This window comes from Idiotropiscis lumnitzeri, chromosome 4, assembly GCF_059441095.1.
Source record: "Idiotropiscis lumnitzeri isolate Australia: NSW breed Sydney's pygmy pipehorse chromosome 4, RoL_Ilum_1.0, whole genome shotgun sequence".
In the NCBI taxonomy this organism is placed as follows: domain Eukaryota; kingdom Metazoa; phylum Chordata; class Actinopteri; order Syngnathiformes; family Syngnathidae; genus Idiotropiscis; species Idiotropiscis lumnitzeri.
Genome location: NC_142394.1, coordinates 17,724,978 through 17,751,701, shown reverse-complemented (window position 1 = coordinate 17,751,701; position 26,724 = coordinate 17,724,978). Strand labels below are relative to the sequence as shown.

The following is a 26,724-nucleotide window of genomic DNA, read 5'->3' as shown; positions in this document are numbered from 1 at the left end:
TGGTCAATCCCTCAGACTGTTGGTCAGGTAGTTCATCCGGTATTATAATAATAATAATAATTATTATTTTTATAGTCCATCAGAAGTCCGTTGATCGGTCAATCGTCCGTTTCACACAAAGTTATTTGACAGTCTATTGAACTGGTGGTTCCTGCAGCTCTTTTAGTTCTTAAAATGCTCTTATAATTTAAATTTAAAGTCTAAAATGGCTTATGTTAAAAAGAATTCAGATCCCCATTGTGGCCCGGATGAAATAAGACTCAAGTCAAGTAGCACACTCCAGCTACAGTTTATAAATACTGCTTCTTCTTATTATTATTCTCCTCCTTTGAGGATGGATCCCAGCTCTTTGGAGCATACCGCCACCTACTGTGCAGGAAGCGCAAAACATTGAAGTAATCAGCCCAGCGATCAAACACACGAGACAGTCTTGAATCAAAAGGATTTCACCAAGATTTAACAGCGAACCTCAACCATAAATATTTTTATGCAAATAAATACACATGAATAAACTATTAAAATAAAACAAGCATTGTCAATTTGCGTTGTCATAGCAAAGAGAAGTGACGTCTTCTGGTTCTGACTCCTTAGCCAATCACAGCCAGCCATTCACGGTCCCTGCAGAGATTCTTTCGAAATCAGGAGCACTCACTATCACACATATATAGTCAATGCAGTCCTTTCTAAGTCACTCTTCGCAAACAAACACACAAGACAAGACTTTTTCATTATCTAGTTACCACCACCAAAACAACAATATAGTCTTAATCTGTCAGTCTTGAATTAGTTTGGCGAAACCATGCCATAAAGCCATGGTTGAATGAGTTTGGTGTAAAAGAAAGAAAGCAAAAACCTCAACCACAACACTTTGTAGCAATTTACCCCAAAAGAATGCAAGCTGATATTGTTAGAGAAGCAATTTTATTTAAGTGTAATTGTCAAGGGTCCTATTGCTTTAGTCCACATCTTGTTTAATTTTCCAACAATTGTCATGACAAAGCAAGAAGAAAGTAAACCTGCTAATGTTGCTAAAAACTTGTTGCAGGGTCTGAACAGGGCAAAAGAGAAAAACCAAAGACACAAATGTTACATTTCTACTTATTGTAGAAGTCATGCACAGTATTGCATCTTCCCGTATGGCTGCTGTCCAGCATGTTATGCACATATATGTTACGCAATAATGTCAGTACCACATGAAGTGTCGCTGTCAGATTAATGAACAAAATAATCAACAGTGGGAGGAAAATGTAGCATAACAGCAGCATGATTGGTAGAAGAGTGATGGAAAGGCGTAGAACAGCGCTTACTATTTTCAGACAGGCTGCGTGGGTTGAAATGCGCTTTTATGCTGCAAAGGTGTGATATTTTCAAAGCAGAGCGGGATGCACAGTACATCTCACTGTCTCACTGTAAATTGCTTTAAATATGTCATTTTCTCCCCTTCTAAGTTCTCCTTTCTGTCCAACAGTGGCTGCTGAAAAATCATTTCAAAGTGAGAGGAACAGTCAAGGATGTTCTGCGTGGTTTTCTCTAATTATCAGCGCCACCTCAATTAATTTTTGCTTCTTTTTTTTTTTTTTGTTCTTCCAAATGTAATATTCCACTTCTGCAGAAGACCGCGAACATGGAGGGAACTGCTGCCTTTATGTTTTATTTGTGCAGCAACTTATATAAGACTGTGTGTGTGTCTCTTATTTTTCATGACATGGATGGTTGACTGCACTCATGTTGTTCCCCAATAGGTTGTGGCCCTGGGAAAGAACAGTCGTGGCTACCACTACATTCTGTCCAATCTTGTAAGTAGTAATTGAGACGCCACAGGGCGTCGAACCTGCTTTTTGCCATTTCCAGACATAAACGTTCCTTAATGGCACACACCCAAAACACATTAGACCTTCACATTAAAAGGTTCGTATTTTAACCACTATCTTATCGGTCCCAATATGGCTATAAGACCATATAGTGCAAGTCCTAATAAATTTGATTGGGCAATATAAATAGGCAATAGAAAATAGCAGTGACAATTTTCAATTGCCTGTGGAGGACAGCCTATTACCTGCATCCCACTCACTCAGGTATGAGAAATGTTCACTTGCACAAGTTTGAGTGATCCCACTCACATTTCTCCAGACATAGAATGTGGTTATGCAACACTTGCATACCATGCCGCACTTACAAAGCCGTAATTTCACCGTAAATAGTACAAGTCCAAGTCGAGGCTGCAGGATTCTTCAGTCTTTTTTTTTTTTTTGTATTTAGATGCATTAGGTGGGATCTAAATTATAATTGGATTATAATCACTGATGTGACACAAGCACAGCCAAATCTGCCAATATGGCTAAAGCATACACTGGTCCTTTTCACGTAGTGGGATCCCTGCAGGGGGCGCAGATGAACAGAAAAGGTCGGGGAAACTAAAAAGAAATAATGTTAATCAAGTTATTCCTTATCACAGTGTGGTGAAATAAAAATAAAATATATAAAAAAAAAAAATATCCAGATGCGAAGAAGGGGTGGAAAGGAGTTTTGTCATAGGTCATATGGCATGACTCTCTCTTGTGACTGATTCCAAAAAAACCATTAAATCTTTCTGTAGCTCCACGATAATGTTGAAAAAGCGATACATTGCAATAATGTATGTTTCTGGCATTTCAAAACTGATTACACAAGCGTAAAAATACTCTTCGGTGCCTCTCACTTTGTCTGCACTACACGTGCAACGCTATGCATCTTGTTTAAAGACACAAAATCAGCCAGCCCAATTCCTGTCTGCTTTGTCAAATCAGACTCTTTGCAGATACTACTCCCACAATGCATCCCCGATTAGATTAGATTAGCTTCCACATCCGTTTGCTATGTAAATTCTGAGATCAACAACATAAGCATGTCTACCCAACATTATTTGAATAAAAAAAACCCACTAAGAGTAAATTAAAACAACAGTGGACGTACACTCATGTACATGTTGAGAAATCAAAAAAAAAAGTCACTTGAAAATACACGTATATCCAACAAAACAGAGTAAACATGCAGTGTGATTCCAACCCCAGAAACTATATTACTTAAGACAACAAATTAATTTTAAATATTTAACATCCGACAGTCCACCCAACTTAAGTGTCTGAGGGAATGGTGTTTATCAGACTTCAAGTTGTGCCCAAGTTTAAAACGAGCAAACTTGTTAGTTTCACCTTGCCTACAGCGTTGAGCTTCTTAATAAAATGCTCCTTGCACACTGCCAAAATAACTCTAATATTTTTGTAGTGTATCGCCTCCAGTCTTATTAAAAAAAAAAATAAAATAAAAAAAAGAAAGAAACCTGAAAGAAACGCTAGTTACACACGTTTTTGCCAACCCCGTTTCCCCTCTTTCTCGTCTCAGGGATTTTCTAATGTGAGTTTGGACAAAGTCTTTGCCGGAGGAGCCAACATTTCAGGGTTTCAGATAGTCAACCCTGAGAACCCCATTGTGCAGCAGTTTATGCAGCGCTGGGAGCGGCTAGATGAAAGAGAATTCCCAGAAGCCCGGAATGCTCCACTGAAGGTACTTTGATTGGAAGGCCTTTCACTGTGCATGCAAAGTAAGATGATCGCTCCCTCTGAAGTTCTCTGTCCTGTTTTTTTCTTCCCGCTCATCCTCTGTTTGCCTTTGTCATTATGTCTTCCCCCTGCTCTTGACTTCCTCTACTTTGCATCCCCCCCAACAATCAATATATCGATAAGCAGCGTGAGGCAAGGTTATATCGTAGCCTCAATTTACATCTAATTAAACAATGAGCAAGAAAGAAATGGGTTTTGAATTGCATTTAATTACATTTTGTCATGCTGCAGTGGTCTAAAAAAAAAAAACAAGTTGCCAAAGCCGCCACTGGTGAAAAGGTCAGGCTAAGTTAAAGGGGAGGTGGATGGGGGATAAGATCTCATACTGATGCGCTTGTCTCATGCAAATTATGTGCTAAAAGTTTTGAAAGTGATTCTGACCACCTGACTACAAATTTGAGTCGTATCTGTCTGATTAAATTGCTGAGCTTCAGCTGTAGCTTTAGAGTACTCAAAACTCTTTTATTCTGTACCCAGATGCTTATTTGGCTTCATGATCAACTGATTAATCAGCCCACCATCATCATCATTTTAGTTCCATCATCTGCCTCGGTAGTTTTAACTTTTGAGACAAATGACAAAGACATAATGTGAAGGGGAAACCCTTCGCCGGGGGGCCTCACACATCTCGTGTTTTAACATTTCTAATTGTTGCGTGGGAAAGAAAGCTGCTCTGCTTCTCTGCCAACACAACGTCTCTAATCAGTAACCCAAGCTTGCTGTGTTTCCGCCTTTTCATTCTTTAATTTCAGTACACTTCAGCGCTGACACACGATGCCATCCTGGTGATAGCAGAAGCTTTCCGGTACCTGCGGCGCCAACGTGTGGACGTCTCTCGCCGTGGCAGCGCCGGCGACTGCCTTGCCAATCCCGCGGTACCTTGGAGCCAAGGCATCGATATCGAGAGAGCGCTCAAAACGGTAGGGGGAGGAAGGACAAGAGGAAGAGAAGGCTGGCGGGTGAGAGGGGCAAATGAATGAGGGGCGAAAAAGGCTGGAAGAAGCAAAGCAGAGATAGCGAACGAGAGCGAGATAAAGATGGAAAGTGACAGAGAAGGAAAGCGAGCGTGGAGCTGTTCTGCTGCCGCCGCCGCCAGATATCTTTGTGCAGAGCTCACTCAAATTCACACCCTCATTACCATAAAACTACATCTTTTATTAAAATGAATCCAGTTCATCATTTGATTAACAGACTGTGCACACTCCAGTAGCTCTGAGGACATGAGCACTGTAAAACCAGCTATATATGCAAAGTGATCTGTGAGCGTGCGTGCATGTGTGTGTGTGTGTGTGTGTATGTGTGTGTGTCACATGACAGGTCCAAGTGAAGGGGATGACCGGCAACATCCAGTTTGACAACTATGGCCGTCGAACGAACTACACCATAGATGTGTATGAGATGAAAATTGGTGGGCCGAGGAAGGTAAGAAAAAAAGCCTTCAAATAGTCAAGGTCACCATCAGCTTACTAAATCTTATGCATCAACATGAACACAATATCAATCAAAAAAAAAAGCAAAACAAAGGCTAATAATGCAGAGTTACTAATTTGCCAACTTGGCTAACCTGAGAAAAACTTGGAAGGCAAAAACATCAATAGGATTATGTTGAAGGTTTTTTGAGGACCAGAATTAGGAGCCAGGAGATATTTGAAAGAGTAGTTGCAATGTAAATTAATAATAATTCACAAGAAGAAGTTAGGAGAATACGAACCAAAGCGGGCAGACAACAGAACCTTGAGGAACACAACTACTAATATACCACACCCCATATTAAAACACACTCGATGAATGTTGACCACTGGTTTGAGCAAGGTAAATCATTCACATGTATTTTCCCGAGAAGTCTGTGTGACAAATAAGCCAACCCCTCCCTTTATTCATTGCTAAGGGCTCTTATGTCATAAGAATAGCAGAAGTCTTCCGTTGACTACCTCTATTGGATAGCAGCTCTGCTTAGGTACGGCAAGTGTTAGAGGGAACACAAATCACACACAGCCTGTGATCAGACTGCTAAAAGTGTCCCATCATGAGAGATGAAAGCGTATTCCCATGTCGTGGGATCGTGCAGGTATGATTTCTGGCCCTCTCCTGGCAGTAATTACCATTCAAATAACCAATTACTGTAAAAGAAATCTGAGAATTTCTCAGGCTCGCCTTTAAAATGGTAATTCCCAGCCGTGCATTCACATTATAGCATATAATGACCTCTGGCTTTATTTCATAACCTCACCCAGTTCCAAGAGACAGCTGTGATTTTCTCATGAGTGTGATCGGGGCCGATATGACACATGATTACACCGCCGGCCTTTGAGGCCTATAAAACTCACACTTCAATTAGCATCACGCTACCCTTACAGCTAAAACGGCAGCCAAGAGCAGTGATTCGGTGGGGGTTACGAGAGGGTGGGAGGTTTGGAGGGTGGGTCACAGGGTGAATGTGAGGCAGCGAGGGCGTAGAAGACAAGCTGGGCAGCAGTTTGTCAGGAGTGGGAGGCCAAGTCAGCCCAGCGGCAGTGAGAGGAGGAGGCCTGCAAGCTACGAGTGTCACAAGTGATGTATGGGGCTGATATGTGTCCCAGCCACTCAGGGTGAAATCAGGACTTTGCCTCTGGAGCAGCGCTACATGACATAACTCTCATTCCACAACTCTCATCCCATGAGCATGCAGACTGGAAAGAATAAACAATATCAGGTTTTTGAACACATTCCCAACAGCCGCAGCAAAACTTTGATGCATTCTAGCACCTCTGCTAAGCGTGTGAATGTTTTTCTCCTTCTTTTTAACACCTGCCTGGCCCAAATATTTAAAGATCTGACGGGCGGGGGGGAATGGAGGCCAGATGCGAATGTGAAAATCCTGGCCAGCAACAGTTACAACACTGGCAGCAACATATGCAAGGCGTTTCATCGTGAGCCAGAGCAGCCATTATTTCAGATGGGCAAACAAACATTTGACATTGGTGTGAGTTAAGCATCTGTACAGCAGAATGCAGAGTAACTGCCACGGCAGGGCCTCACAGAAGAAACTGTAGAGCCGCTGGAATTATATGCTAAATTATTAAGCATGTATGCAGTTCACAGGCCTGAATATCAATTATTTATCATAAAACCTGGGAGGCTGAAAGTGGGAGGGATTTAAGTTGTCTGCCATTTTCTTATCTACTGCATAAATGCAATTCAACTGTAGCACTGGATAAAAAAAAAAACGGGGAGAATTTAAGAAATAAGCACATGTTTTTATGCATGTGATAATTAGTTACATCACCACACCACTCACAGTTTCGCATCCTTCTCTATTACGGTATATAATGCAGCCTTCTGGGAAAGGCACCATTTCAAAGAATTTGGCACGATGGTCATTTTGTCCTACGCCAGGCGGTGGGCACTGTTTTGTTCTCTCAAAGGCAACATTTACATTGAAGTTCTCCAAGGACTATACCTAAATTCACAATTATAGGAAACACATTAGTTGTGGTTTCATATTGCAAATGTTTCCTTAATAAGTTATGCGTTGCATTATTTTTTTTAGGGGTAACATTTAGATTCTTCTTTTCAATGCAGCCTTTAAAACCAAGTAATACCTCCAAAATAAAACTTTTGAACAGTCAAGTTGATCTTTTAGTAAGACACAGTCAAATGCAAAAACTAGCTTGCCATTGTTGTATTTTTAGGGCTGTCAAAATTAAAGCGTTAACTCTCGAGATTAATTTCTTTATTTTTAACTCAGTTAAATATTTTAATTCAGTTTGATTTACTTCAAAAATAATTTGCATACTTTGCAAATATTGTACCATATTACCTCTATGGCTTTAGCACATCATATCACAGCAAAACAGTGTGCTCAAGTTAACACCGGCAAACTAACACTGCTGGAGTGTTAGTACTTGTGGTCAGTTTTGAGAAATGTTTTAAAGTAAAATGCCTGTAAAGATGTCTCCGTTTAGATCATATTCAAGAATCGAAGAAAGTTATTAGAACAGTTTTTGAATTAAATATACTTCATATTTGGTGATTTTGTATTCATTCCAAGATATTATTCAAGTAAATATCTGTTACAAGCTTCACAAAAAATTGTAGTTGACAAATGCAATTCACCACTATTAATCATGGAATCTTTTTGTTATTAATTAGTTAAAAAATCTAATTTTTAAATAAGCAGATACTGTTTGAACCCAAACTCCAGTTTGTGTGTTTTCAAGTCGTAGTCTCGCTGAAGACTGATATTTTGGATCACTGCCAAAATCTCCCGACAATCTGTTTCTCCACATTACCATCGGTTTCGCTTTGACATTGATAACCTTTAGGTCTATAAATCTATAAATGTTATAATAGTGACGCATGCACTGTGCGATATTGCCCCTCGGCTTTTTACCCATTTTATCCAAACTAAACCTCTAATCCCTATAGATGGCAACGTTGATCATGGTAGTACCATCATTTCAAAACTTTATTCATGCTGTCCTATTATTATTGTTATCTTCTTTCCTTTTCAGGTTGGGATAATCGCCAGGTTTGTTGTCCATATAGTCCTTTGTAACTGCAGCAGTGCTAACCAGAATTCTCTCCTTACAGATCGGGTACTGGAACGAGTTCACACGATTTGTAAATATAATGGACCCGCAGGTCACCAACGACTCCTCAGTGGAAAACCGAACGATTGTGGTCACTACTATTATGGTACACTTTCTAAATTGTTTGAAATGTTTCACGTATTCTGCCACTCAAGGTCATGGTGTTGATTGCCAATGAGTGATACATTCTGTCCTGGGCGGGTAGAACCACATCTTTTTTGTGTTGCTTTCCATCCACTCACTACATGTTGAAACAGTCGACCCGACACGGGGGAGTGTTTCAACTGTATCCGTGTGGGTGTCAAAGCATTTTGATTTTCCATACTTCAGTGGCCTGTCGTAGCAGTGACATCACAATAATGGTATCAATAATAATGGTTGACTCCATCAGTTACATACGTAAGTAGACCTGTCTGTCCTCATCAAGTAAATGTTCACTGACACTTGGGATCGACTGGCCGAAGTAATGACTTGAGGATGATAATGCCATGTGTTTGTTTCCAAGCTGGGAAAAGCTAAATAGTAGGAAGTTGTGGTATTACTATTTTTCCTTCTATGGCGCCTTCCATTTTGTTCTGTGTTGAACTTCCATTTGGTAATTCGATGATGATTATATAGGAACAAATTACTATAATACCAAACCTTTGGAGAAAAAAAAATGATGGGAATGAAAAGCACACATTTGGAATCAAGCACACCACTCAGTAGGAGGAAATCTCAAGATAAGAAATGCAGTCAGAAGATAAGATGTGTTAACTGGGGGAAAAGGCTTGACTGATTTTGAGGTGAGGCGATGCGTTCAGCACTGAACAAACAAACCATTGCTTTCCCACTTGCACTCTAATTGCGTGCGGCTGTAATGACGATGCCCGCTCTCCTGAGCAGCCCTATTGTTTGTTAATGATGATGTGCTCGGGAAGAGAAAAGATAAGCTGCACCAGCATTTTGGAAAGGAGATGAAAACCGAGCACGCTCCTGCTCCAATTCCTTCATACCGGGAGTGCTTTGGCATTTTTTTTCCTGGAAAGCTACAGCTGATTTGGTTTGATTTTTGTTTACTTTTGGATTGATTTTCTTTCTTTCTTTTTTTTTTTTATTATTATTATTATGTCTTGGAATGGACCAGCATTTAAGTGCGCACAAGGGCAATAAGCTTGAATATTTTGAAATAAGATTGGGCACTCTGATCTCTCTCCTGTCACTAGCATTTACTTGTGAAACCCATCCCCATCCCCATCTTCACCCACCACTCTGCCGACCTTGCCTATCCAATGACTCCCCAGCCCTTTATGCCTCTCCGAAACTCCCCCCTCCGTTCGCAGTAGGGGCCATTTACACAACACTGGTTTTAACACAAAACAGTAAAAAGTTGTGCAGTTTTGGCTCTTTGTTAAACCCACGCAAATGCTGACAAAAGAGATTCAAAACAGAGCGACGGCCAAGAAACGATTTCTTTACAAATCGACTTAGGAGGCTGCGCAGTGGCATGCATTTGTTTTCAGTTGTTTTTTTTTGCAAGGTTTTGTGAACAAGGGGATCTTTTTGATACCCTACGGAAGAACCAAAAGTAAAAACCTTTAAGATGTTGTGTAAACGCACCCTAAAGACAGTTTTCCTCCAAGTGATACCGCTCAGTTTGGTCTGCCGTGGTACGTTCCGTATCTGTAAACTATAAGGCTTACGTTTCAACTTTGGTGTAAGCGTCATCAGCGACAGTATGTTTACAGTATCACGTCATCGCGCAACACCGTAGCGTAACATCCTACCACAACACATCACTTGGTGGAAACCGTTTAAATACAGTATGTTCTCCCTTCCTTCACTCCTCCTTAAGATTCCACAGTGTTGCTCAAATCGGGTTGGGTGCATTGGGCTCGGTGTTTGCTAGCTTCCACATCTTGATAATAGCGGCGTGTCCATGCCATCACGCTGCTGTTATTAGAACGTATATGTGCATTTGCAATGCATCATCTCTTTCTGCATGACTGCATGGACGTAGATAGAGCAACTTGTCTAGTTTGTTAAATCTACGCGTGAGTGTGAGCGCACGGTTTCAAATGATCGCATGCTTGTATAATGCTGTGTATTTAACTGACTGTTTGCCAAGCGGTGAGTAAACCAGTGTGTGTTTGAACCAACAGGAAGCGCCTTACGTGATGTACAAGAAAAATTATATGCATCTGGAGGGGAATGACAGATATGAAGGCTACTGCGTCGATTTAGCATCTGAGATTGCCAAACATGTTGGAATTAAGTACAAACTGTCTATAGTAATGGATGGGAAGTATGGAGCCCGAGACCCCGAGACCAAGGCATGGAACGGGATGGTGGGTGAACTGGTCTATGGGGTGAGTACTGGGAGCCTCGTTTTTCACTGATTACATGACAGTTTGCAAGGAACTTCAACATGAGAGGAGATCTCATTTTTCTGTCTTAAGCTTATCACCAACAACTCATCGGCTATTGCCCACTACAAAGTCTTTAAGCCGTCCGCGGTGCTCAGCCTTGAGGGAATTTGTCCAGCGCAGCCTCAAGCATGCGAGGGTTGGTGATCATCTTGAGACGGAGAAAATGAAATCATTTCTCAGTGCTGTTCACTGCAATTATTCAGTCTTGCTTAGCCTACAAATCTCCCATTCTTGCAGGCGAAAGCAAGGTAAGTACAGGAAAACAATGAGTCCATATGGCAAACACTGTGTAATCACTTCAATGAGAGATGGATTGTGTCCCTTTGAAGTGACTGTGTAATTGTGTTCTGTGTTTGATGTGTATGATGAATATGCCACATTGTAAATTCACAGCTGACAAAATCAACAGTTAAATGGTGGCTCGCGGTTAGAGACAACAAGATCCATATGTGTTGTACTCTATAAAGGTTGAGGCGTGCACATTAGCGAAGGGTCACGCCACGCATTTCAAGTCTGACAGAGCTCAGCCTCTTGCAACACCAACAGTACCTTGAACGCCTCTCTGTGAGTCGTTGGAAAAGCTGAATACGAGCCGAATAGAGACTGCACAAGGATTTTGCTTCCTCATCTGTTCAATTTCCGAACCATCAGCCTGCTAGATTGCATGGTTTGATGTGCTACGGTCTCCAAATTATCTCTCAAATGGGAAAACTCCTACTTCTGCACATAGAGAGAGAAAAATAGATCCTTCACAACACCATCAAGTCTTTACCAGCCCATAATTTTACAGCAGGTGGGCCGAGACTAATAGTTGTGTACATTTTGACCTTTTGACCGTTAAATTAATTAGATTTCAGTTGCCGTTTAAAGGTTAGGCCTGAGGCTGCTATTGCTCTGTTTCCCCGGCCATTGATTGAGTGCTACTTACGCCCGCACCAGGATTAAATGGTTATAGCCCTTCACAAAGGTGTGTTGACAAGGGAAAGAAAACAATGGTATTTATTGGGTCTATTTGTGCTACTTCGCAGTTGACCTTGTAAACATTTTCAGTCTGCCACAAGCTGATGTTTAGTCAATTTCTTAACCAAAATACATTGTAAAGGCGTTCTTTTTGACTGAAAAATGTTTTGTCATGCAAGGACAGCAACGTTATTTTAAAATGTTGCATTCCTTTCTAATGTTTAGATGACGTCAACAAGGTTTATACCAATTCTGTTTGGAACTGAAAGCAAGTAATTAAAGATGTTGATGTTAAAATTATTATAATCGCTAACTAAAGAACTAGCATTTCAACTAATTGCTTATACTGACACATTTCAGTATTGAGAACTCTTATCCTCAAATTCTTAAGCGAAATGTAGGTCAAAATTATATATTTTTTATTTTTTTACTTTCAATTCATAAGCCGTGGAAAAGTTTTATTTTTCTGTGTGTTTTGCAGCCTGCCTTAAGATGTCTATTCTTCTTTTTTTTTCTTTGATAAATCATGTAAAATGACACTCTCCTTTACTGGCACGTTTTCAGCTGCAGCAATTCACATGTACTCATGTGACATTTCATGCAGCTCACAACTAATAATCACTGTGCCTGTTCCTGTTTCCAGAGAGCAGATATAGCTGTTGCACCTCTCACCATTACTCTGGTTCGAGAGGAAGTGATAGACTTTTCCAAGCCATTTATGAGTTTGGGCATCTCCATTATGATAAAGAAGCCTCAAAAGTCCAAGCCTGGCGTTTTCTCCTTCCTGGACCCCCTGGCCTATGAGATCTGGATGTGTATAGTGTTTGCCTATATTGGGGTGAGCGTGGTTCTCTTCCTGGTCAGTCGGTTCAGTCCGTACGAATGGAACCTTGAAGAACAGGATGAGACCAAAGACCCTCAGATGCCCCCTGATCCTCCCAATGACTTTGGAATCTTCAATTCTCTCTGGTTTTCCTTGGGTGCCTTCATGCAACAAGGCTGTGACATCTCCCCAAGGTGGGTCAGGGGGGCAAAGTTTTAATTTAAAGGGTATACAAATGCCTGACCTCTTCATTACTTGTCAATTTCCCGTGCAGTTAATTTAAGATAAACCCAAATCAAATGAAGTGTTTAAATCTATGGAACTGATTAACCAACATTTTAACCAAGGCACAATGTAGACATACGCATTGCACAAGGGCAGAGTCATGCGGGTGCAGAAAATCGCCTCAAATTATTCAATTAAGAGATATTTAAGGGGATATTATTTTGTTCAGGTAATGACAGGAATTTCCACCTTGATTGTTTCAAAGGGAAACTATAGTTGCCCCTAGATATGCTGTGTACGTTGAAATTCAAGGAAATACCGTATCCAATAAAAAAAAAAAAAAAAGACACACAAACGTAATGCTGGATCGTCCTTATGTGTTGTTAATGAATTTCTTTCTGTTTTCCATGTCGTGGACAACATGCTATTAGGTCTCTCTCAGGCCGTATAGTCGGTGGTGTGTGGTGGTTCTTCACCCTCATCATCATCTCATCCTACACAGCCAACCTGGCTGCCTTCTTGACGGTAGAAAGGATGGTCTCTCCTATAGAGAGCGCTGAGGATCTAGCAAAGCAGACAGAGATAGCATATGGCACTCTGGACTCAGGTTCCACAAAAGAGTTTTTTAGGGTGAGTAGTTCTTTTGCTACCTCTCACGCAAAGCATGTCATTATGTCGCTCATCGGGCTTGTTGAATCATAAAAACACTTCTGTGAGTGGAATGTCATTCATAAAGTCCCTTTTCAGCTTTTCCAAGTACAGAAATCTTGACCTGCACATGAAGCGCGTTGACAGAGAAGCGGTTCTCGAAACTCTTTTGACATGATTGTGAAATTTATGCAGCAGCACTGCAGTGTGCAACCTTGAGCTACCGGGGCTGTCAGCAGAAAGTGTGATAACAACATCCAAGACTCTGAGGTGATAAAAGCAGCAGGCTAATCAAGCGCCCACATCAGACTCAAACTCAGACGGGTCATCTCATGAAATATAATTAGTTAGCTGGCCATGGCTGGCAAATTGGACATGATGAAGAAGAGTTCTGTAGGTCAATCTGAGCTGTCTGAAGAAGAATTCAGATGGGTCGTGCAATATGTCCATCGGCTAAACGGACTAGAAGGGTAATTAAGTTGTAAATTAACAAAAGAATCGGAATCTACATAAGCCTCTAAAAGCAGAGCAAATGATCACCAAGGAATGGCTCTTGCAGCAGTTTTTTTTAAATAACATTCATTTGTGTTTTCACTCTTGACAGCAACATCACTCGTGTAATCTTTTGAATTAGGAGCAATGAAAGGAAGCGGTAATAATGAAACAGCCTTCTGACTGCTCAAAAGAAAATATTCATTTTTCGCCCATAAAGGACAACTTACTTTTGTGTAAAACTCTAAAATAACATTTTGAAAAGGATGTTTCTTACAAAGACATGCTTGGCAAAAACATGCACAGAATGTGAAGGTGGTAACTCTCAAAAGAACACTTCTCAACGATTGCTCCTTTCATCCCAGATGCTGTACCTCTGTATGGTGTATTTTTATATCTACAAGATGGCGGATGCCAATTATAGATTAGGTTCCCAACCTGACAATGCCAACACAACAGGCTCTTGGAATATCTGAGAAGTGGTCGCCAAGTGACGCCTTTCCCAGCTTCGGCAGAATGAGTGTCCTACTTACAACCCGGCGTTCAAACAGAAAATGACATGTGTGAACTGCTATTCTGAGTGACTTTTAATTAAAGCTGTAGAGGCTTGACATGTGGAAAAAATACACTCTGCATTAATGAGATCCATACGGCATCAGCCAGCTGGAAATTTCTCTCAAACTTATCATATGATGCCAAGTTTATGAGATCCTGTGCTTGAATTTTTGATGATTTCACCTGTCTTATACAGAAACACTTTGCGACAAGTTCAGGTAGCTCACACATACTGTATACAAGACGCAGAAACAAAAAGATGAAGGGCGCTTGTGTTTATATTCACAAAGGGATCGAGTCAATCTCCCCAAATCCCTCAACTGCCGTAAATAAAACCAACAAGAATAGCTTATCTACCCACCGGTTGACTGAATCGCCTCAAGAGTTTAAAGTGTGTACCAGCTACTTGCTTCTAATGAGTATCCCAACAGATTTGGACCCTTCTCCTCATTGTTTTCCCACATTGACTGTGTGCAATAGTGACATGTTCTGTGTGGGTAGTTTTGATTCACCGCGGGTGGTTTGTTCCGGGAGACACCGATGTGTAGGTGTCATTGGCTTGTCAGGCTCACGTTGACAGGGTATGTAGTGGCTAAAGAAAGACTGTTCACGGGCAAGGTTTAAGATATGAAAAAAAAACTAGACCAAAATAATAATAAAAAGTAAACATTAATATGACTCATTTGAGAAAAAAAAAGTATTGTCAAGTAGGGGAGATAAAATAAGTGAGATAATGTGGTTGCAGAAGTGTCCACAGAGGACGTGCACGCTTACAACTGGGGATGTGGTGTTCAGAAATAACCAATCAAATTTAACAAAGCGAACACACCTGCCAACATTTAAAGTGATTAACCCCCCCCCCACCCTCCAAAAAGTGCAGCTCTATTAGTTGGCTTTTCCTGTCATTGTTGTAGTCACAAGCCTTGATCTGCACAGAGCTTCCACTGCATCAGAAGGATATAACTGTTCAACGATATTAGGTGGAAAGATACATTTCTAAGGCTTTTTACCTCGTCTTTCAAATATATGTTTTTACATAAACTGGAAATAGGTCTATTTATTGCTGGAAAAAGTTTTGAAATGATTTGTCTTTTCTCTCGTTTTTTGTTTTTTTTAATTACAAAAATGCGGCATTTGAACAGGGGGGGTGTAGACTTTTTATAGCCATTGTGTATGTATTCTGTCTGTTTATGCTGAAGCCGACTTGGCAGATATCTAATTTATTTATGATTTTGAACCAGGTTTGGAAACGGTCGGCTTCCGATCTGGGGGTATGTGATTCCATTTGTGTTTTAAATCCTGTGCAGTACAATATGAACCTTATCCAAATGATGCCACATGGGAGAAAGAAATTAGACTTGAGTCATCTGAACCATGTAATGTAACTCCATTATGATGAGTCTATCGCAAAGTTGTGTTTTGAAACGCAAATCCAAATCAAAGATGGGGCGTAACAGTGGCTTCAATGCTATATTGAACCCATTGCTTAATTATGTGAAAAAAAAGTAAGAGCCCATCAGAGACCCTTCATGCACCTCATTTAACAGCGTGACCATGAAAAGACGATAACGACTGACGTGAGTAAGCCTGGAGCCTCGCTTGCCCCTCAAAGAATTTTACATTAAAGTCTCCACGGCAAAAGACATGCATCTTACTGATGTGCACGCGTGATGACGATGGAACAACAGCTTGTGCGCAGTCACCAACGCATTTTTACTACAAATAAAAATCAATTTCACGTCTCAGCTATTGTGACGCAGACATTAGAGCTTCTGCATGGTCCAACACAACGTTTAATGAGTAGATTTTCTAAGCGGAGCGGACCTGCTTCTGGCCACAGTTGCATGAAGAGGAGACAATTTATTTCAAGAATCCGGAGGCTGCTCTGCAATCACGACGGTGCTTTGTAACACAACTCCCCGAGCCCTTGTCACGTTGTCTTCCAGGAGACTATTGACTGATGGAGCTTCTATAAAGATTACAGCGTGTTTGCATATAAGAGGGAGCTATCAGAAGTAATGATAGACGACCGTGAGATAGGCGTAGCCTCTGGCAAAGCTCTGTCCTCAGGGACAAACTTCAAAGACGTGTCTGTTGGAGTTCGGGACATAGCATGACTCAAGTCCTCAGAGTCTCAACTTGTATTTCGGCGGACGAAGGTAGTCGATAGAGAATAATGAGTGAAAGCCGTGCTATGACCGCAATGAAAGAGGAGAAATTTTGAGGGGAAGACCGTGAAGGGTGAAGGCATTTGTTAGACGTGCAGTAGAGGGCATTCGGTGAGGGGAGAATGAAATCAATGCCAAGGGGAGAATTTAAAAAGTAAACAAATAAATAAATAAACAGAGAGCCTGCAATCCAGTCATGAGGCAGACGACCGATGCCGATTGAATTGGTATTTAGAATAGACATGGGAGTTTCTTTTTTAACCGTCCACTTAAATAACGGTTGCACTTTTCTATTCAGGCTCCGGGGCCATCTTGGGCCGGCAAAATATTCAAAATCTACAACTACCAGTAGGAAAGACCTTTTTTTGCATATATTAAAAATTGTGAACACTGAACAGGGAGCTCAAACTATAGATTAGGAGATACTCTTTGTTTATAAAATATAGTTACGCCTCAAAAAATATAAAACGTTCATTATTTGCATTATCATTAGACCTCCACATATTCCCCTTTCTTTTACTTTTTAAACTGGTTAGCTTCTTCCTTCCACACTTTCTGACAATTAAGGAGGCATATATGGAATGTGAAACACCTGGGGTACATTGAATTTTGCCTTGTTTTAATGTACGTGCCTGGTGAGTGGATATAAATGTAGACACGATTGTGTTTTAATAGAGAAAGTTTTCCCCTCTCCCATAGTACAACAACATGATCATGAATCTCTGTTTATTTCAAACTTACTCCCACTGCTCAGTGAGAGGCATTTTTGGCAGCAATTACTTTACCACATCATCCTAAAAGTGAATCCTGTTTGCGGCTTGTTACTCGTGTCCCCAAGTTGGCAAAAATAATGCATTCATGAATAGGATAAATAAGAAAACAATTGTGAAGACTTTGGGTCAAAACTTATTTTCTGGCTGCGGCACTCAGAAAATCAAAACAAACTTGGATAACTTGCTACACTTGTAAAAAAAATAATAATAATAATTCAAAATAAAAGTCCTTTGCAATATAATGAAGTACAGCGGCGTTTAGGAGGAGGACATTAGCCAGCCAACATTTCTTTGCAGTCTCAGTAGCTTTGCTGATTGGCTTGTAGCTAATTTTGAATTATGCAATATGTTTAAACATGGCATGGAATCTAATTGTGGAATACATATTATTCCAGATTTGGCAGAAACAGCATTAGTGAGGAATTCGGCCCATTGTTGAGTTCAAAATACATAATCAGACATCCCTGGATATTCTCCTTGTAGTTTTCAGTCTGTTTGATTTCCCCTTTGAAAAGCCAGTTGAGACTTTAGTTGCGGTGCAATCAGCCTATTTACATTTTGGTGGTGCCGCTTCCCCGCTCTGATATTGACGAATTGACTTCATAAAGCACTGAGACAGCACACTCTGTCGTCAGTAATCAATGCCCAGATCCATTCTTTTCTCTTCATTTGAGAAGGCGTTGGCGCTCTTCTCCAGCCGAGCAGATGAGCCTCGAGTCTTTGGGGAAATCGTCCTCTAAACTAGTGTCCTTTGCATGCGTTTTGACACATGGAAATTGTAAGCGCATGTACCCGGATTGTCAGCAAAAACATCTCATGCAACTTCAAGATCTCCTCCCATCTATCATATTTGCATTAAACCACACTAGACAATATACCGGCTTCAAGCATTTTCATCTTTGCGGGGGAACATTCATCATGAAGGCTTTTTTAATTTGTGTTATGCTTCTGTCTCATCTCATCCTCACCGATGGCCCGATGCGCTCTGACAAATGCCTCCAAACAAATTGTATATTACATTGAGACAGTAAAGCACTCTCCTCAGGTCAAGGTTAATGCATTTGTTTATTAATGGAGATGCATTAGAGATGAATATGTTGTTGTTAAGGGGGCCTTTTGGGACACTGATGAGTCTGGTCTGGATGGCACATGGTGACAAAGCTCCGTATGCATGCTAAATCATTCTACTTTATATTCTATTCAACTTCATTATCTGAGATTTACAGAACCAATTCCTTACACACTGGGCTAATGACTTTTTAACTCTAGGTCAGATTAACAATTATCATCAAGATTGCCTTTTTTTTGGCCCTCATCACCTTACACTACAGTATGCATTTTATACTGTATACATCTAAATATTTGTATTTTGGATCAGTAAGTAGCGAAGAACTTGCAAGCGAGCAAATTAAAGTATACGACAAAGCTGTGAGGGAATGGGCCACCTGTGAACAGGACCGTTCAAATATCTAGCAGCACGTTTTCCAGGTTTCCATTTGTATTTGTTTGATTTTTTTCTTACAACAAATCAGTCTTGAAATCATTTCTTATCATCTGTATCTCAAATTTTTGAATATTTATCATCCATCCATTTTCTGTACCGCTCCTCCTCAAAAGGGTTGCTAACAGAAAATCTAAAACAAAATATCGGCAGCCATATTACTGAAATACGCGTTGTTTCTAAGAGAAGAGTTTACTTGGAGGCTTTGTACATATCCACGGGTCTCATACAAGGCGCGTGATAGGTGAACTGCAGGACATGGACCAGCAAGACAGGGAAGATAAAAAATTGACAAATAAAATGTGTTTGTCAAAGTGTGTCTTAAAACAGCGAACCTTAACTAGAATCCTGAGTTGCATTTTAGCCAAAGGTTACCGTATTATTTATAATTGTGACGTTATTGTTAAAAAAAAAAGTTGATTACTTCCGGCGACAGTGCTTCTTCCTAGTGGGAAAGGGAAATGAGAAGAAGAAGACGACAACGAAGAAGATGAAGAAGAAGGCAACGCAGAAGAAAGAGCAGCAACCAGAGGAGAAGTAATGACAATCACTTTCACGTTTTCAAAAATCATCACTCAACTCAGTCTTGTTTTAAATATTAAAAAGCATATAATCATTAAAACGTTTTTGTCACATAACGAGCTCTGACCATAGCACCGTTGACCTCTTATAGAACCATTATTTGAGTTTCATCCGGTTGTGCCATAGTCCAGCTTCTCAACTACTGGAGTGGCGTCGTCCCCAGAGGATGCAGCCTCTTGATTTTGCTCATCCGTTGGCTTGCCCTGTTATCTGCAGATTAAAGCTCTTAAAGTTGGTAACATTTTTATTTATTGATTATTAGAGTGACACTGGAGCTTTCGCACGGACAGGATGAATGTGTCTAGATTTTCTGTAACCCGCGTGGTTTTTATCGTCTTTGTCATTAGGAAACATGGAGTCATTTGTGAGAACATATGTCTGTGTGCTAATCATTTCATAATTTTCCAGACAAATATCCTTTCCTCAACAGCTTTTCTACTCTATAAACTTTAAGTATTAGGTGGCTTTGTTTCTCCCAGATCTTAAAAATGATCCAATCATCAATTATTACTGTCTTGAAAATATTGGATACAGTGAGTGGTACTCCTATTCAGGAAAGTTGCTCGTGACCAGCCAAGTACCAACATCTGTTCAAAGTGTGACGCGCCTTATGCCAAAATAAATCCAGCACCATTGAATAATTTAATTGATGCTTATTATAGATAGTGCTCGACTCACCCAGATTTTGCTGGCTGGCTAATCCTGACTCAAGGCACTTGGAATATACTCATCTGAGTAAGACTGTGATGGGCTGCCTGGTGAATGAGTAACCAGCCTTCTCACACGCTCGCATTACTTCTTCCACAGTCAGGATTTTACAGAGATCTACAAACTCAATTCATGCATTCAGAAAACTCTTGATGTCGGTGAACAGCATGACCGGTAATGTCGCAAACTGAAATAGCAACACGCCTTGGAGGTCGTTAATCACGGGGAATGGATTTTGTAAATTCTTGTGCTTTGTGATCTTGCTAAAATCCAACAACAGATTTTTCGGAAGTATTTCAAGATATCACCGTGGTTTTAAAGGATGTCTTTTGATACTTCTTCACGCCACGTTCCGTTGAGTGATCATGAAGCTCAAAATGCAAACAAAATCCATTATAGCACGTTTGCGATTTTTGTGTTTCTGAACCACGTTCTTCTCTTGTGTTCTTTTCCCACACAGCGATCCAAAATAGCCGTATATGAGAAGATGTGGTCATACATGAAATCAGCCGAACCCTCTGTGTTTGTTAAGACCACACCTGATGGCGTGGCCCGGGTACGAAAGTCAAAGGGCAAGTTCGCCTTTCTCCTCGAGTCTACCATGAACGAGTACATAGAGCAGCGCAAGCCCTGCGACACCATGAAAGTGGGCGGCAACCTCGACTCCAAAGGCTACGGAGTGGCCACGCCCAAAGGCTCAGCATTAAGGTGGGTGGAATAATATAACAATATCCTCCATGTTGTTATAGTATTCCACCTACCCTGATGTCCCCTGTTGTCATTCTCTTCTCATCCTCTCCTTGTTTTTTTATGGACACAGAGGTAACGGTAGTATGCTTTTAAATGCACTTGGATACAAAGGTTTTATGCCGTCATTGTTTTTTGAAGGATTATTTTTAACATGTGCTAGCTAACGTTGTTTCTTGTAATCAAATCCGTATGATAGAGTTAAAGCTAAGAATCATTTCATGTCTCTTTATGTCTTCCTGTTGCTCCCCCCCCCGTCCCCTCCATCTCTCCTTCCGTCCTACCTGACTGTTGTGTTGTCACTTTTAATTTACCGGTTCAATGGTTTTTCAATTTAGCCTTTTAAAAGCTGTGCTGTCACTTGTGACAAATGTTAATTGCATGATGTTTGTTGTTGTTACTTCTCTTCTCAATGACAAGTGTCCCCATCCCGCACACTTCAGTTCTAAACTACGTAACCCCTCTTGCCACCTTTCCAAGATTTAACACTGTCTTTACCTTAAGTGAGCCTCTCTTATCTCTCCGTATTCCTGAAATTCTTAAACCGCAATTTGTCCTTTTCCCAGAACATTCTGATTAACAGATTCTTTGCGTAAGCCCCTGCTACAGTGGTAGCCTCTCTACCCTGACCTATCATAATGCTTGGTACACCCATTACTTTGCATTAGATTTCTCACGGACCTGTGCATTTTCTTACAAGTTATGTTTTATCGTTTCAAGAAATGCTGTTAACCTGGCAGTTTTAAAACTGAATGAGCAAGGCCTCTTGGACAAATTGAAAAACAAATGGTGGTACGACAAGGGAGAGTGCGGCAGCGGGGGAGGTGACTCCAAGGTCAGCCTCGATGTCACCACAATCGGGTACTACAGTGCAGAGTAATCGGCAAGGCTGTTATAGCAACCCAACCAGAACCGAACCAAATGTCCGCCACGAACAACCTGCTGCTGCCCTTCGGCACTCACCAAATTGACGGATGGTCTGACCGGACGGTTTAACAGCTCAGCTCAAACAAAGGAGCCCTGCTTAGCAAACAGGATCTTCGTGACAACAAGGGAACATGAATCAAATGATGACGTGAATAAGCTGCCCTGCAGTTATGAAAGTTTGGCGGTCTTTATTCATTCTTACAGATCTGTACGGCAGCTCATCTCATCCGGGGCGTTCGGTCCATCTAGCGTTCTGGAAATACAATTCGCAATCTGATTTTTATTTAAGATTAGCCTACTGTAAGTCATTTCTTAAATCTTTTTCCTGGAAGTTGTCAACATTTGGATGGCCCTTCTTTAATTGAATCCGCAGCTGCTCTGTACACATCCAGGCCCTGAATCCATGTGTTCTGAAGCCAATGGGATCAATCAGTCCCAGTGGCAAAATGGTTTCATGCAGGCCATCAGCAAAGCAAGGGGAACAGCGGCGTCTTGAGGGGACTAAGCATTGCACATTGCAACGTGAGAATTCTAATTAACATTTCAAGGCTTGTGATTTGTTTTCAATGGATCATCTGATAAAACACCTTTGATCCAATTCCACTATTTAGCTCATTAATAACCCAACATTGACCCTTTTGATCACACCCTCCCCTCTTCTTCTGTGGCTAAATGATGAATGATTTTCCCATTATGGAAGCTAATGGTGCAAGTATTAAGCCCCACTCAACCACGACAACTAAGTATAACATTACTCAGATGGTGTGCAATTGTATAGCGCTATTTTCACTGCATTGCATGTGGGACAGCTACATTTTAGTCTTTACATTGCAAGTCAATGTAAAGACAAATGATGCTGTCACCTCAAATGGGACGGTATAGGTCATGTAATTGGTTAGATTATATGCAACCTGAAGACCTCTTTGAACCACAGCAGTGTTATGACACTGGTAACATTATTTGTCATGAATTGGCCTTGACCACAATTAGCGGTTAAGCAGGAGTCAATCTGTCTTGAAGACAGAGGCTATGCTTTTTATTCAGTGCCAGCCTGGACCACAGAAATTATGTCAATAGTAAGTCTATTGAGATTTGTTGTCATGGACACCATAGACATTGCTGATTTATTGATGTCCCACTACGTATTGTGGGTGGTTTTAAATCTCAAAACATAACGAACAAATGAATACAAGTAAGTCATAAATGGAGTGAACGATGCTTGCACTATGTGTGAAAAAAACAAAGTGAACCGATCCTTTGTTTGACAATCTTGTTTGGACAATGATTTGTTTGTGACCGGGGTCATCTGTGAACGGAGTTTGGACTATAATGGCAATACAAAGATCACCGCGCTGTCCTTTGCAGTCCATTGTGGAATTAAATTTAATGTTTTATATTAGTGAACGACGAAGAATAGTTGTGTCCACCCTAAACCGTTACTGACCATTGAAATTGTTTGCATAGTAAATGTGCCAGTTATGACTTCATGAAATCAAATTGTGTTAAGAGGTTGTTTCTTTCAGATAATGCGACACAAAAGATGTGGAAAAGGTCACTCTAAGAAAAATTGAGGTTCTTGTAGAGTGAATCATCCAGAGCAACTTCAGTAGGGCCGGAAATGCGCATAATGGGTCCCCAAGCAGCATCATAAGTCAAAGCCAAAGCATAGATTAAATATTCTCCTCTTAAGGTTCCCTCTTGAGTCACATTTTTGCACTATTTGCATTGCTAATACTGCGATGTCGCTAAGCTCATTAAGACTTTTTTTTTTGTTACTGAGAGCATACTCAGGAGTCATCATGCCATCACTGGTTTTTGTTTTTTTTCCGTTTTTTTGTAATACTGAGGTTTGTAAACTGTGTCTGTTCACCGGGTTATTTTGCTTCTTCAGGAGTCATCAGAGAGGCCCGATTAAGTGTGGCCTGGAGCACTCACTTCCACACGGTGCATTGCTCGCATCATGCTTACAGTTTGCGGTTTCAACCGACGTCCCCACTCTCTCTCTTTCTCTCTTACTCTCTCTCACAAACACACACACACACCCCAACACCCCTTTTTATACACACACTAGTTTCTTGCCCTTCAGCACAACAGTGCAGCTGAGATTGAGTTTCAGACATAGAGCATGTTATAAGGTAATTGCATTGTTAATCAATGTCTCCACGATCCAAAACCATGCTCGGGTCATCACAAACTGTTTCTCTGAGGCATACAGTGGCGTAATCTTCCCTCTGTGCATCGCCTCGCCGAGACCACCTCGGGGGACATTGTTCCTGCAGGGAGTAGTTATGTCATTCATTTATCGATGCACCATTTTTTTTTCTCCCTTTCAATTTGCTTTTCATGTTTCACTGGGGTGATAGAGCGGAACCGCGTATGACCCATACATGTATGTAAGAATATAAATCACATGTTGAGGACACAATAGACTGCAGATATTAATTTAGTTAAGCTGTTTTGCATTGATTCTAGTAACACTTTACGATTGTTAACTGGAGTACAAGTGCTATTGTGCGTTATGCGGTAGTCACCTCACTTACACTCTTTGTTGTTATTATTTTTGACATATTGTTGAGTACCGTATGTTCTCGACCATAAGGCTCACCATAATCAAAGGCGCTGTCGCAGGAACAAGTGCTATTTCTGTATTTAATTAATACATAAGGCTCACCGGACTATTGGGCGCAGGCATGGTTAAACATACGCTAGCTTAAAACATACGTCAGGATGCATGTACGCTAAAACGTACGCTAGCATGCATGCTAACATATGTTTTTTTTAAAAGGCAGCGGGAGAAAAACTGAAAATAAATATGCTTTATTGAAATATTGAAGTATTTCCCTCTCATTGTCTGAGTCAGTCTCATTTCCATGCGGCTTCTCAGAAATGATGCCGGCTTTTGCAAAAGCTCAACAATCCTAGTAGATCCGTTAGCCAAAGCATCCACATTCCATTCTCAAATTGTGGCGCAACTAACTCGCTGCCTCCCGGTCTCAGTAGAGTTGTGTTCACCATCTGTCATCCATCGCTCACATGCCACCCGCAACTTTACTTTGAACGCCCTATTTACACCGATGCTGGAATGATGGCAAGCTCCGAGTTAATTTGCGGCACTATACAATATACCGGTACCTAATGGGGCGGTGCCTTCAGCGTCGTCTTTCACGTCCGCATGCTGTCCAGGAAATGTTCCCAGTCAGTCAAGTGGAGCGCTCAACAAAGTCACACAACAACATTGACAGATTTTGCAACTTGCACATACAAGGCATGCCGCATCCTAAGGTATACGTCCACATTGGAGAAATTTGAGACTTTTAAGTGTGCCTTATGGTTGTGAAAATACGTTATATGAGATATTCGAGGAATATGGACTATGCGGAGTGGGGACATGCACAAATGAGGCAGACGTTGACTTGCTTTAAGGATTAAACACAGTTCACTAAAAGGTTACAGTTCTCTTTTATTGTTAGTGATATTGTACTGAGCAGACATGACAGACATGTAGTGCCTTACCACAAAGCATGTCCACATTCAGTTTTGTGGTCTGCAAAATAGTTTTTCACTTTGGAACCATGTTGTGGCAAAGGGTGGAAAAAAAACCTCTAAAAAGCAAAACACACATGTGGCGGTCAGGCCTTTTGATGTTGACTAAGCTGAAGTCTCGTGCAGATCTCATGACAGGTCATACATATATTGTGTGTGTAGCATGTGTGTTGAGTGTGTAAATGGACACGGGTGTCAAATGTTAGATTTGTGAGTTTACAGGCATACATAAGTGGATTAATTTCAAGAATTCACTAATGTTATATTCAAAGTAATTGTGGATATACTATATCAGTTTCCAGAGGGAAATTTTCTTTATTCTTCCATTGATTCATAAATGGTATGACATGCAGTTTGGTTATGACGGATTCAATCGATAATCTTCAATAATTCTTATATTTAGAAGAATTAAGCATCCTGTTTAGGCATCGTTGCTTGAATAGTCAAGTCACATGACAAAAGCATTGCAAATCCTAGAATTAAACCGCTGCGTTGAAAGCAAATGATGCAACCATTACAGTGTTTGTTAAGACAAAGCTCCTTTTGAACTGATCTTGTTAAATGCTGCTCAGAGACTCTTCAATGCCCCCCAAATCATCCCAAGTAGAGACGGGCAGATCGTACAATAAGTACCTGCTCGTCGCCATGGTAACAGCGTCTGCCGATTACTCAAAGCGATATGGGTAGGTCCTGGCTCTGTAGGTAAGGGTTTATAAAGGTGATAGGTAGAATGCCTGCTCTCTGTCATGTTGCCGTGGCCAGGAACCCTGCTTTATCGCTTTGTAAAATATGTAAGTAGTAAACAAGTTGAATAACATAAAATAACATAATATAATGTTATTTATGTTATTTCCCACGTGAAGAACTCCTGTAAACCTTGCAGTATTGAAACTCAGTGAACAAGGCATCTTAGACAAGCTGAAAAACAAATGGTGGTACGATAAGGGTGAATGTGGAACCAAGGACTCTGGAAGTAAGGTCAGTCGCTGCAGGTCTTTTGTACTGATTCCAAATTGCATTTTGACGTACTGTTCATATGCAAGACAAACTTCTCTCAACATTCGTAGTTCACATTGTGTTAATCTGCTGCACATAATTTACTTCTTTGGACCTGCCACTAACTGTAATCCGGTTTGTGGCTTACAAGGCACTCATTCCCCAAACGTTGCTGCTTTTGCCGTAAAACATTCTTTACACATATGAACTGTGAACCTGTTTTAAGAATCTGTAATGATAATCCAATGGGGAAATGACCATAAAGTGAGTGCCTTACAATTTCAATTGAATCACAGCAGTTGTTGACAAATGCTACTTATGCCCATTCTCACTTCATGACACTTTGACCATTATGCTGCTGTTTCTATTTACCAAACTGTTAATGAAAATTTGATTGATTTGCGTTATTACTACTTTGCAAAAGAGCAGCGTCTATTAGATTTCTTGGCCTCCTGTGGCATGATGAATGGGAAAAGCCTCTTAAAATGTGATAACTTT

The 26,724-nt window shown here is 40.7% G+C and overlaps 1 protein-coding gene and 1 long non-coding RNA gene across 5 annotated transcripts in view; one reads left to right on the top strand and one right to left on the bottom strand.

The window, feature by feature from the left end:
- The window catches only part of LOC148338376 (uncharacterized), a 146,441-nt gene that overhangs the window by 88,465 nt on the left and 31,252 nt on the right, over positions 1 to 26,724 (bottom strand). The window lies entirely within an intron of this gene.
- The window catches only part of LOC148338377 (glutamate receptor 3-like), a 91,443-nt gene that overhangs the window by 60,881 nt on the left and 3,838 nt on the right, over positions 1 to 26,724 (top strand). Inside the window, exons 5-15 of one of the 4 annotated variants that reach the window (XR_015842793.1) lie at positions 1,743 to 1,796; positions 3,382 to 3,543; positions 4,352 to 4,519; positions 4,917 to 5,021; positions 8,172 to 8,276; positions 10,312 to 10,518; positions 12,182 to 12,555; positions 13,018 to 13,216; positions 20,474 to 20,721; positions 21,481 to 21,595; positions 26,094 to 26,208. Coding sequence is in view for 3 of the 4 variants with exons in the window: in XM_088292740.1 (XP_088148866.1) it covers positions 1,743 to 1,796; positions 3,382 to 3,543; positions 4,352 to 4,519; positions 4,917 to 5,021; positions 8,172 to 8,276; positions 10,312 to 10,518; positions 12,182 to 12,555; positions 13,018 to 13,216; positions 20,474 to 20,721; positions 21,481 to 21,595; positions 26,094 to 26,129 (1,773 nt within the window). In the remaining variant the exon portion in view is untranslated. Of the gene's footprint in view, positions 1 to 1,742; positions 1,797 to 3,381; positions 3,544 to 4,351; positions 4,520 to 4,916; positions 5,022 to 8,171; positions 8,277 to 10,311; positions 10,519 to 12,181; positions 12,556 to 13,017; positions 13,217 to 20,473; positions 20,722 to 21,480; positions 21,596 to 26,093; positions 26,270 to 26,724 lie in introns of those variants that run through there. The other 3 variants (XM_088292740.1, XM_088292739.1, XM_088292738.1) reach the window with 3 other exon arrangements.